Source organism: Scylla paramamosain, unplaced genomic scaffold (genome assembly GCF_035594125.1).
Source record: "Scylla paramamosain isolate STU-SP2022 unplaced genomic scaffold, ASM3559412v1 Contig2, whole genome shotgun sequence".
Classification (NCBI taxonomy): Eukaryota; Metazoa; Arthropoda; class Malacostraca; order Decapoda; family Portunidae; genus Scylla; species Scylla paramamosain.
The window spans coordinates 4,843,027-4,855,909 of record NW_026973667.1 but is presented as its reverse complement, the minus strand read 5'-3'; the positions used below and the strand labels follow the sequence as shown (position 1 = coordinate 4,855,909).

General features: G+C 43.1%; 1 protein-coding gene across 1 annotated transcript; it reads right to left on the bottom strand.

The window, feature by feature from the left end:
* Positions 1-344: 344 nt before the first annotated feature.
* On the bottom strand, positions 345-10,911 carry LOC135096049 (uncharacterized). The gene is made up of 5 exons (XM_063997265.1): positions 7,914-10,911; positions 2,041-2,177; positions 1,742-1,849; positions 1,276-1,402; positions 345-682 (listed from the first exon to the last, which is right to left on the bottom strand). Exons 3-5 carry the CDS (start codon positions 1,744-1,746, stop codon positions 416-418), a joined length of 399 nt encoding a protein of 132 aa, XP_063853335.1. The 5' UTR covers positions 1,747-1,849; positions 2,041-2,177; positions 7,914-10,911; the 3' UTR covers positions 345-415.
* Positions 10,912-12,883: the final 1,972 nt, after the last annotated feature.

The window sequence follows — 12,883 nt, the reverse complement described above, 5'->3', positions numbered from 1 at the left end:
AGCTTATTTTCTACTTTTTTTTTTTTTTTTTTTTTCTTCTCTTCCAGAAGTGTCAGAGCCTCTAGAAGGACCAGAGCCTTCCACCAGCAGTAGTGTTGGACCCATCCAACCCTCTTCTCATGGTGTTGCTGGCTCTGCAGGGGCCTCTGGATTTGACAATCCTGTGTCATCTTCACTGGATGAGGACATTCAAATCATCCATGTTACAGATGACTACATGCAATGGTGAGTAACATGTTAACATGTATTCAGTTGTCCTCCAGTACGATGAACACTGATTATACAACTCCTGCCAGTGTGTCTTTTCTACTTTAAACTTTTTTTTTTTTTTTTTTTAGGAATACTTCTCTCAGGTGGCCATTATATTTTTAAATTGGTGATTCCATGAGTGTGTCATACCACCACCCTGTGTACACTATAGCAGAAAGGTCCAAGGAGCAAATGAGGTAAAGGGACACAACAAGATAGCATGACGATATCTAAAATACCACTTATTTTGTAACTTGTGGTGTAAAGTCGTGTTTGCTTCTAAACTGTATTGCAGGTGGCCACTCAGACTTGGAAGTTCTCTCTCAAGCGCAGGAAACCCAACAGCAGATTCATCTGAGCATGGGCGAGCTGGTGATGGTGCAGCAGGAGCAGGGGCTGGCTGTACAAAACATGTCCCAGGCACTTTGACAATCTGTTGAAGTGCAGAGGAACATTCTGCATTCATTGCAGCAGCTGGTAACACTTGCTGAGCACTTCATTAATTAATTCTATTATTTACCTAGAGTAGCATGTTAATATTAGTGCAATATAATACCAAAGCATTTCTTCACTGTGATACCTACAATGCCTTTGTGTTACTTAAAGTACAAAAATTACATTAGAAAGCTTTGTGGTGACCTGCTGGTGGGCATTTCTATAAATATGTTTATTTATATATATATTTTTTTTTACTTTTTACAGGAACTATTTTTTTTTTACTTTTTACAGGAACTGAACTATGCTCATATGTTATTGATTTTTTTTCTTTTTCTTGCAAAAACTTTGCCATTACCAATCATTTAATTTTTTTTAAATAAATCTACAGCACTTTTTGTGTTATTTGTATTAATTCATTTTGTGTTAATTTGTGTTATTCATACCTAATACTAGCAAGCCACTTAAGTATTTGATGAAATAAAATGCTGCACTCATCTCTTTCATGTAGTATGCAGTGATACATGGAAAACCATTACTTCACTCATTACATGATTACTGACATAGGTAAATGATACCTGACTTCCTTACTTCATTGCTGGAAGAAGTTTTGTATGATTTCTTGCTGCACAATTCTGCCTGGAGCACGTAGACCCCTCTGCAGCACAGCAGGGTCGGCACCAGCATGGGGCACTGCTTCATCCTCAAGAGATGGTAGCTGTAAGCAGACTTTTGTGAGGGTTTGAGAGGTCTAGGGGTTGGAACCTAACCCTTCCATTTGTTTAAAGTTTATGTTGTACGAGAGGAACAGACGTGTAGTTTGACATTTAGCATTTTCGTGATCCAAAACTGGCCCAAACCATAATGACTTTCAAGACACCTTTGTAGGAAAAAAACAAATGTTATTTTCGTTAAATGACGGTACACTTCTGACAAATTTCATTACCCTAACAACAAGTGTGAGAACACTCATGACTGTACTCGGTTAAATCAAATCTAATGTCCATGATATTGATATATCCCGTCAACTACCAGAAAAATAGCGACAAGTACATACGTCATCAGGAACTTGATGCAGTGGTTGTGTAGGAGCAGGCAAGCATTAATTATTTTCACACACTTGATGGGTCTGTACTGCAAGCTACCTCCATAAGAGTGCAGGCACCTGTGAAAAGTGAGATTTCATACTACAAGAGGATTCATTACTTGTCAAGGAGTATGTCAACTGTCCATTTATAACTAATGTCAAGGCTTATCACACTGTTTTCTTATGCAATACCAGTAACCATGTGCAGTCACATGAAAATCAATAAAATACATGGTTGGGTAAACATGTAATGCAATGATACTGTATACCTGGGAGTCTGGAGCAGTAGCTGAGGATCACTCCATTCGCATCACAAACAAGTTGGATGTTGAGAGGGAGTGATACCTTTTCTGGTTAAAGTAAAGGGCCTCGTCCACACCTGGGGCCTTGATGGCAATGTGGGTGCCTGTGCACACAAAAGAAAGTATTACATGATCATGTTACACAGTAGCTACATATATCCATCATATATATATATATATATATATATATATATATATATATATATATATATATATATATATATATATATATATATATATATATATATATATATATATATATATATATATATATATATATATATATATATATATATATATATATATATATATATATATACACCACCCCTGCACTGGATATGCACACAGTATACATAAATTATTGAAAACTTTATTAATGCCTAACAGGACCTTGAGGCTGTGAGATACCTTTCACTCAAAGGAAACACTGATGAAGTGATAGATTATAACAGTAACACTAAATTTAAAACAAAAATACATTATTGTTAATCTTATCATCAGTGGCCCCAGTAACCCTTGGGAAGTTTTTGATCCTGAAGAACTGTTGTGCAGTTCTCCTTTGATCAAGGTGTGTTGGAGGCATCTTGATTTCCTGCACCGACTTATCACTCAACTCAGTGCACACACACTCACTCAACTCGGTGCACACACACTCAAAGACTCTGCTGACACTTGCGTAGGTCTGCAAGCAGATTATAAGCCATTAGTTTTCATTTTATTTATTTATTTATTTTAAATAAGATACATCTTTGTTGTAGGCCCAAAAGAAAAAAACAAAAACGGTCACAAATTTAATGATCCTTCTGCATGCAATGCAGTGTTCTTTCAATCACTGCCATCATATCCATACACATATTACTTCAATCACTGCCATCATATCCATACACATATTACTTCAATCACTGCCATCATATCCATACACATATTGCTTCAATCACTGCCATCATATCCATACACATATTACTTCAATCACTGCCATCATATCCATACACATATTGCTTCAATCACTGCCATCATATCCATACACATATTACTTCAATCACTGCCATCATATCCATACACATATTACTTCTGCTGTCAATTTTTTTTTGCCAGCAGTATAGTAAATTAAGTTATCCTTAGGGCAGTGTTAGAAACATGTCAGAAATAAACCTAACAAGTCTAGAAATATTTGTACACATGAATAATAATGGGGTGGGTGAGGAAGGGGCAGCCCCAGGGGTGCTTGATGGCAGGTTTGGTAAGGTTTGGTTTTGTAAGGTTAGCATTATCCCTCATCCCTCCTTATTAATTATGCACTCACATATTTTGACACCAGGAACTAAGCTTGACAAGTTCCTAACACTGGATTACAGCGTTATAAACAGTGGCATGCAGGAAGTTGACTTTAATGCCTTTTATCCTTGAAAGTCAGCCACACTTGAATATTATGCACCCCAATGAACAACATCAGTTTATTCACCTACAAAAGTTATTTATGGAATATTGTGCAGTTTGTCTAAAAAAAAAAGTAGTAATTGTTTAGAGTTCTCTCTTGTCCTTGTTACACATCTATCCTCTTCCATTCTTTCACAAACCTCTTGTTACACATCTATCCTCTTCCATTCTTTCACAAACCTCTTGATAAACCTGAAACACATAGTATTAGATGGGGGAGAAGTGCCCCCGTCCTTCAGAGGTGTTCCAGAGGTTATGCTAACTGATATTGGTGTCTGTAAAGGTGGGTCTAGCCCCTGTGGTTACGTTAGATTAGGTAATGTTTCAAATATAAGTGTGCGTTGACTAACCTAACCTCTGGCAGCCTCTGAGGGACCTTAGCCCATCCCCTGGACTCCTGAAGGGCAGGGGCACTTCTTCCTCACCTTAAAGTTATGTTTTAAGTGTATCTAAAGGTATATGCGAAGAATGTAAGAGAACAGACCAGTAATAAGGTCAGGGAAAAGGCTCCCTGACAATTATCAAAACAGCCAGCCCCTGTGCTGAAGCATGCAACACCAGCATATCTTACCTGCAGTGTCTCCAATGACATTTTGGAAGGACCCACTGGCAAACAATCTCAGGGACAGCAAAACCTGGGTGTAATTTGGTAAATACCAAATCACAAGAGGATTAGGTCTGCCGAGGGAAGTGATATTTGAGCATGAGCTCATTATCACTCGATGCCAAGGGGTCAAGGCGATCCTGAAAGCGTCTTTCTCACCTCAATGCACGAACGTGGAAGTATGCAAAACAAATATCCAATATATGCAGGAGAAATGACAAAAATAATACTTAATCACAATACACACTTCTTGCTGCGAGGCGGAATGGGGAACATGCACATGTGGGGCAAATCAGCCTTTTCCTTTTCCTACTTTATTTTCAGTGTTCCATGAAAGATTTCATTTTATGCATCACAAAACGATGCTTTCTTGGTGGTAAAGCTTGTAAACAATGAAAAAAGTTTTGTGCACAAACATTTATATAATAGTTTTCGGGCAAGGTGATGTTAACTTACACCACCTCAGGAGATGGTGCAACTTATGAACCTTGCTACCATGGCAACACCAACCTCTTACACATTTGTGGATTCCACTTGGTGGCCGGAGGTTGATAATGGGCGCTGATTGCAGTTTGTTAAGTAGCAATCGTTTCGAGGCCCCAGGAAACTTGACTGCCTGTGTCCTATGGAGGTGCCCTTATAACCTTAGAAAAATCCCTGTGGAGAGTGCCAGGCGGGACAGTGGTGGTGGGAGGGTTGTGTGGATGAGATAGAGAATTTGGATGCTCATGATGGTGTGTGTGTGTGTGTGTGTGTGTGTGTGTTGTTAAAAGAATCACACACACAGCACCTCAACACTGTGAAGGATGAGGCAGAACAAGAAGCAACACTGGTAACGCACACAGCAACTCAACACTGTGAAGGATGAGGCAGAACAAGAAGCAACACTGGCAATGCACACACAGCACCTCAACACTGTGAAGGATGAGGCAGAACAAGAAGCAACACTGGCAACACACACACAGCACCTCAACACTGTGAAGGATGAGGCAGAACAAGAAGCAACACTGGCAACACACACACAGCACCTCAACACTGCAGAAGACAACACACAGGGTCACACTACACCTCAAAGAACACTTGAAGCCAACACACAACACCCTAAAACTGCTACAGACAACACAAAACACCACAAGACACCCAAAACAACACAAGACACACACACACACATCACAAAACACACACGCATCACAGAACACCCCAAACAACACAGGAAACACACACACACCACCACAGAACACCCCAAACACAAACAAACCACCCCACAACACCACCACTACCACCACCAGACACACACCAAACACACACCCTCAAAGAAAACCATCCCAACAAACAAAGCCCAACTGATACCCTCCGCCCCCTCCATCCACCCACCTCCCTGGCACCCACATCCACTTGGTGCCACACGATGCCTCACTCCACCTTGCAATGCCACTTTGAGAACCTTTACTACAGTCCGGTATACCAAGAATTTGCATTTGTGCTCGGAAAAGACTCGGCACTGGAAGGTGTGGACAGCGTGGAGGCGTTACAGAACCGCCTCCACCTGTTTACAGCACTGGGACACAACGGTTTCCTCTTCCATGTCACGGCTGTTCCACGCGATGCAGTTCAAGGGGAGGTGTGGAGTCTGGATCACCACACGCTTGTAATGGCGCGTTTCAAGCCGGATAATTTGTTCCACGTGCTTCATGACGACGTCAACGAGGATGTGGGTAACACGCGCACACACCCACACTACCCGCCACACTTTGGGGGTATTCAGCATCTACCTCAGGAAGAGAGAAGGCGTGTTGTGTCGTCGCTACGCGGAGACAAGCTGGTGAATGTGACGTGTTGCATGGACGTTGACTGGCTCTACAGGATCTACCAGGATACGGTGGTCAGGTTGCACGCACATGGCGACGCACACGGGCGTGCACATGAGGCTCACACGCTCACAGACACACATACAGGTGCACTTGAGGTTAACGCTGACAGAGACGCACATGAGGCTCACACGCGCACAAACACACACAGACGCACACGTACCAATGCACTTGAGGTTAACGCACACAGAGACGCACACGGCCACACGTGAGGCTGACACACACACAGACGCACATAGAGACCCAGACGCACACACAGATGCACATGAGGGTGTTCTCAAGAGTGTTCCCTTCAGTGTGGTGTTGAGAGAGGGGCTGTCATCACTACACTCATCACCACAGTCACCACCATTACAGTCATCACCACAACCATTGCTTCAGTCATCCCTTGGGTCATCACACACACTAAATATATATAATCTGGCCACACCAAATAAGGAAAAATGTAATCTGGCCACACCAAATAGAGAAAAAATGTAATCTGGCCACACCAAATAAGGAAAAATGTAATCTGGCCACACCAAATAGAGAAAAAATGTAATCTGGCCACACCAAATAAGGAAAAATGTAATCTGGCCACACCAATTAAGGAAAAATGTAATCTGACCCCACCAAATAAGGAATATATGTAATCTGGCCACACCAAATAAGGAATTTGTGTAATCTGACCACACCAAATAAGGAAAAATGTAATCTGGCCACACCAAATAAGGAAAAATGTAATCTGGCCTCACCAAATAAGGAAAAATGTAATCTGATCACTCCAAATAAGGAAAAAAATGTAATCTGGCCACACCAAATAAGGAAAAATGTAATCTGGCCACACCAAATAAGGAAAAATGTAATCTGGCCACACCAAATAAGGAAAAATGTAATCTGATCACACCAAATAAGGAAAAAATGTAATCTGACCACACCAAATAAGGAATTTGTGTAATCTGGCCACACCAAATAAGGAAAAATGTAATTTGATAACACCAAATAAGGAAAAATGTAATCTGGCCACACCAAATAAGGAAAAATGTAATCTGATCACACCAAATAAGGAAAAATGTAATCTGGCCACACCAAATAAGGAAAAATGTAATTTGATAACACCAAATAAGGAAAAATGTAATCTGATCACACCAAATAAGGAAAAATGTAATCTGGCCACACCAAATAAGGAAAAATGTAATCTGATCACACCAAATAAGGAAAAAATGTAATCTGGCCACATCAAATAAGGAAAATTGTAATAGCAGTGTGCACCTGGGACAACATTTAAGTACAGAATATGAGAAACAGTTTAATGGATGTGTTTTTCCTCGTGGTGACCGGAGGAACCCTTGACAGCAGCAGTTCATCACCACAGCATTAAATAGTGATGGCAACACTGACTCCTTTCCACCTTCTAATTTGGCGATTCTGAGAGACTTCCCTTCATAACTGGCAACACACACCAGAGAGAGAGAGAGAGAGAGAGAGAGAGAGAGAGAGAGAGAGAGACGGGTGCAGAGGAAGAGGTGGTTAATGTTGGTGTGATATTATCGTTTCTATCTCGGGGTTCAGTTAGGTTTAGATCCATTCAGTTCACTAATTTCACAGCTGGTTCCTTCACTGTACAGATCACATGTTGAATAGCCGTCATATTTTGCGCAGAAATAAACAAATAAACGGTTTAATTGCGTCTGCTAATAAGTAGGCTACGGTAATCCCCCCAGAAAGGTTCTTATAAAATTTTCTACATGTAAAAAATATAAATAAATAAACTAACAAAACAATAAATAAAAATGCAATAAATAAAATGCATCTGATGTCTGCTCTGAGTGACCACCTCAACACAATTTCCCCAAAAAATCTGGTCACATTGCCTTAACACCCCCACAAACTGACACCTGCTACAAATGTGACCCCCTCAGGACAGCACAGCCTGCACACCACCAACACACACGCAGCACCACCGAGGCACGCACAGCACTCGCAGCACCACCGAGGCACGCACAGCACTCGCAGCACCAGGACAAGTGACGGGACGACGCGAAACACGAGGTGGAATGCTCAGGGGATCAAGTCGTGCTTCGAACTTTTGGCGCGTTTTTTTAACATACCTTCGCTTCACTGGGCCGATACTCCCCATTGCCCACGCCAAGCACGGGACCTGTACAACTCTTGCCTAAACATAAGACAGGGAAGCATCGAGGTGTGGGAACGGGCGTGGCTCCAGGGACTAATACGCACGCCACCTTGTTCTGAAACCCCATCTCTGTTATATTCATCAGGATTTAGTTGAAGTGACACGGGTTTTACAGATGTTTTAGTTCTAGTGGCAGATTAAAAAAAAAGATATATACATTGTTAACCGGAGAAAGCCAGGGTAATCATCTCTGGCATTGAAAAATAGTGGAAAATAGCGTTTTTAAAGGAGTTTTTAGAGTTCCAGAGACAGATCAACAAGATTTCTTCATTGTTAACAGGAGAAACACTCTTGAGAACCCGACTAGTCATCTCTGTGGCCTCGGAAAACAGTCGTGTTGAGAGAGCTAAGCGTTTCTGAAAGCGGAAGTTTGCAGTGACTCGGTCCAGTGCAGGCAAGGCGTGTGTGCGCGCGCGCGGCCAAGCTTGTGTCAGAATGGTCACGCCACCTCTAGGGTTTTGTGGAAATAACCTCAACCTGATCATCTTAAGACAGCGACTGTTCATTTCTGGGCAAAAACTTTCTTTTATTCCGCAATCTAAACAATGAAGGGATTAGCAATGGATTTAATGAACTGCATTAATCCAGACATAACGTAACCCTTGGATGAAAACGCTGATGTCATTACAAACCTCCTGAGTGCCCGAATAATGCTGAGGGGACGGGGGGACGGGGGATGTCAGAGTGGAGGCAGGAAGAGAGTGGATGGTGGTGGTGGTGCCGGGACTGTGTGGAGAGACGAGTGAAAGGGAAGTCAGCAGGAGCGAAGTAGACATTCGGGCAGGTATAGTTTTGCAGGACAGTCAGGACGTGTATCACTCAGCCACCTCTCTCTCTCTCCCCACTCCCGTCTCCCTCCCCCTGCCCCCATCCTGTTCTTATCCCCGCCCTCTCTCTCTCTCTCTCTCTCTCTCTCTCTCCGGTCCTGCAGAAACACCTAGCAATGGACGCCATAGCGACAGTCTCCACCATCGATTCGCCGCACCACATACACGGATGGGTCTGTCTGTGCAGATGGACGGCACAGCGGGAGGTGCAGTTTTCTCCCCTGGCACGGAACCACCAGAAGTGGGCTGGGTTGGGCGTCGGCTGCCGACTCGCTCCAGTTCCACGTTCTGTGAGCTACACGGCATCTTGGATGCTGTGTCCCCTCTGTCAGGGCAGCCTAAACGGGGTTATTATATGTGACTCACAGGCAGCCCTTCATGCCCTTACATCTTCGAACCCTGCCCCTCGTCACCTGGTGAACAGGATCTTGACAGGCCTGGCTCTGGCTCATGACTGGTCACTAGATATCAAGTTTGTGTGGATCCCTCACGTGTCTCGCTGTCTCATGGTGACGCCGTGGATCGCCTGGCTAAAGCTGCATGAGGACTGCCTGCCCCTCACGCTGGCCCCAGCCCCTCCCTCCAGTGCCTCAAGTCCAGGATCCGAGCAGCTTCTCTACTCTCGACCAGCATCAGGACGGATGACCAGCGGGCGGCCAGCGTCACCATTCAGCACCATGATGCATTTCGTCATCATCGCTTTGAGCACCGCCGTCGGGGCCTGTGGGTCCGAAAACACAGTGTGGTGTCGGCGCGGCTAAGACTCTGCTACCGACCCCTGTGGCAGGTTGCGGGCTTGGCAGACGAGCTTCATTATACCTCCTGTCCCTGTGCCACTCTCCTGACTCCAGTAACCTGCAACACTACTGCCTGCACTGTCCTGCTGTGGGAGACCTGCTCCCACGTGGACAGCCTCTCCTTGACGTATGCCAATGCCTGCTGCAGGAAGACCACCTACCTGCTCGTCATGACCCGCCACTCACAGTTTGGCGGCTGTTAGCTCACCATAATTTTTTGCCTGCTAACTGCCCCCTTATGTATTTATGTTCTATGATGCCTTTTGAAGTTAAAATATCACAAGTTCTATCTTGTCTTATCTACTTTCAAAGCCAGCTTCACTCTATTGTTAATTCGGTGCTATATTGTTTATTCGGTGCTATGCTTGTTATCTACAGGGAAAAAAATATCTTCACCGTACTTTGGCTTATTATCTACAAGGAAAAGTATCTACACTGTACAAATATTTATTCTGGAATGATATATAGCATAGAGAGAAAATGTAATTATTTTTTTCTTGTCTTCATATTGTAGCGATGAGCAGCACGTACAGTACATGGGCTAAACATGCTACATAGACGTCAGGAGCTTGTTTTGTCATCATCCGCCAACACAAGTAGTCTCGGTGACTGAAATGTTCTTTGATCGATGCCTCACATTATTTTCAATATACGAATCTTCGCATCAAGCCAGGATCTTTCAGTTCCTTGAGTACGACCTCCGATGTTAGAATCGCCGTAATATTGATGATGATTTACGGAAAAATGATGAAATTTGAGTTGGTTTAAATTAGAGTAAGCTGGCGAGTCATTGGAATGGATTACTGAGCCTTCAGCGACTTCTCTCTGAATGACTGGGTGAAGTGTCTCACGGTCTCTTCTTGGAACTTCGACGCTACAACAGACATTCCACTCCTGCGTCAGACTCTAACCAGACATTTTCTCTCCAAACCAGAACAAGTGTTTTCCTTGTTCTTGATGAGTACAACCTTTCTTGTTGTAGATCACAATATAAAGTGTACATTGCATACAAAAGATTCATAACACACAGATCGCAATATTAAGTGTAGATCACATACCAAAGATGATTCATGACAGGTAGTTAACAAGCCAAACCAGCACCGTTAATTCATGACAGGTAGTTAACAAGCCAAACCAGCACCGTTAATTCATGACAGGTAGTTAACAAGCCAAACCAGCACCGTTAATTCATGACAGGTAGTTAACAAGCCAAAGTAGCACCGTTAATTCATGACAGGTAGTTAACAAGCCAAAGTAGCACCGTTAATTCATGACAGGTAGTTAACAAGCCAAAGTAGCACCGTTAATTCATGACAGGTAGTTAACAAGCCAAAGTAGCACCGTTAATTCATGACAGGTAGTTAACAAGCCAAAGTAGCACCGTTAATTCATGACAGGTAGTTAACAAGCCAAAGTAGCACCGTTAATTCATGACAGGTAGTTAACAAGCCAAACCAGCACCGTTAATTCATGACAGGTAGTTAACAAGCCGAAGTAGCACCGTTAATTCATGACAGGTAGTTAACAAGCCAAACCAGCACCGTTAATTCATGACATGTAGTTAACAAGCCAAACTAGCACCGTTAATTCATGACAGGTAGTTAACAAGCTAAACCAGCACCGTTAATTCATTTATGTCTGCTGTCACTCCCTTTGATACGCTGCCAGACCATAACCTGCTTGCCTTCATCATGTCATTATCTGAATTATCAATTTATACTGTCAGGAGTAGTTTTGTATGGTGTTTTCTGTAGACTGGCGCAATAAATTAACAAACTCTCTCTCTCTCTCTCTCTCTCTCTCTCTCTCTCTCTCTCTCTCTCTCTGTGTACAAGATAATGAAGCCACGCACACATTACTCGTCTGTAGTGGCAGATAATTGGGTATTGTTGGGTCGTTGATGCAAACTATCATGATGGCAGTTGTACCCCGCCTGGCTGTGATGCGGTGCTTGTTGGGTGGTTAACGCTGTGACGGAGGGGCCCGTGGCCGTGGGTGTGAAGGCAAGTGCTGGGGAAAGAATGCTTCATCTGTGTCTACCAAGCCTGCACGCTGCCTGTCCAGGGGGTGGGAGGAAGGCAAGTAGGGAGGGAGGGGCAGGCTGGTGACTGAAGCAGAGAGGCGGGGTGGGTGCTGCGAGTCTGGCGAGGCAGAGGGAACCATCTTGTCACTCATGAACCTCGTAACACCTGAGCTCATCATTAGTATGACGAGTGTAATTGCTTATAAACCTTCAAATACCTGTGATAACTGATACGGCAGATGTAATTACTTAACCACAGTGTAAATTACATCTGTGGCGGCTAACCTGACAGGTGAAACCACTTAAAAGCTTCGTTAAACACATCCCCACTTCCCCTGACTAATACAGCACCACTCAACCACGTATATATCTTGCAATATCTCTGTGGTGACCAACATGACGGCTGTAATACCGACCATTGCCTACGCTGTTATGTTAACCTTGTAATGCAGCAGCTGGAACCACAACCAGTCTGAAATGCCTGTTGTGGCTAATGACAGACAGAACCACTTGGCAGCTTCGTTGTAGCCTTTGATTGGTCGGGAAATATTGCGAGTAAAACTACTTAACCCTTGTATAGCACACTTATTGACCTTGTAATAACCCTGTAGTGGCTGCCATGACAGGTACAACCACTTCACACCTCGTCTTGCCTCTGTAGCTAATACCACTAGTACTACTAATACCACTAAGATTTTGTAATACCCACTTATAACCCTTGTAAAACCTACTTATAAACTTTGAAACATCTCTGGAGTAACTCATGTGACAGGTAGACCCACTTTATCACTCAGAAACCTTGCAATACCAATGTGGTGACCAGTGCGCTGTGCACACGGCGGTGTCTGGGCGGGAAAAAGGTTTCATTATTGTCAGATGATGCCGCTAAAATTTCTGGAGATTTACTGCCACAATTTCTGGAGATTTATTGCCACAATTTCTGGAGATTTAAAAAATTCTGACAGTTGAGATTTTCATTGTTAGTATTTATTACAAGAATGAAATATTCTTATTGTAATTTGAAGTTACGCAGTGCAGTATTTATCAATTATGCAACTCTTAAAGGGACGTTAAAAAC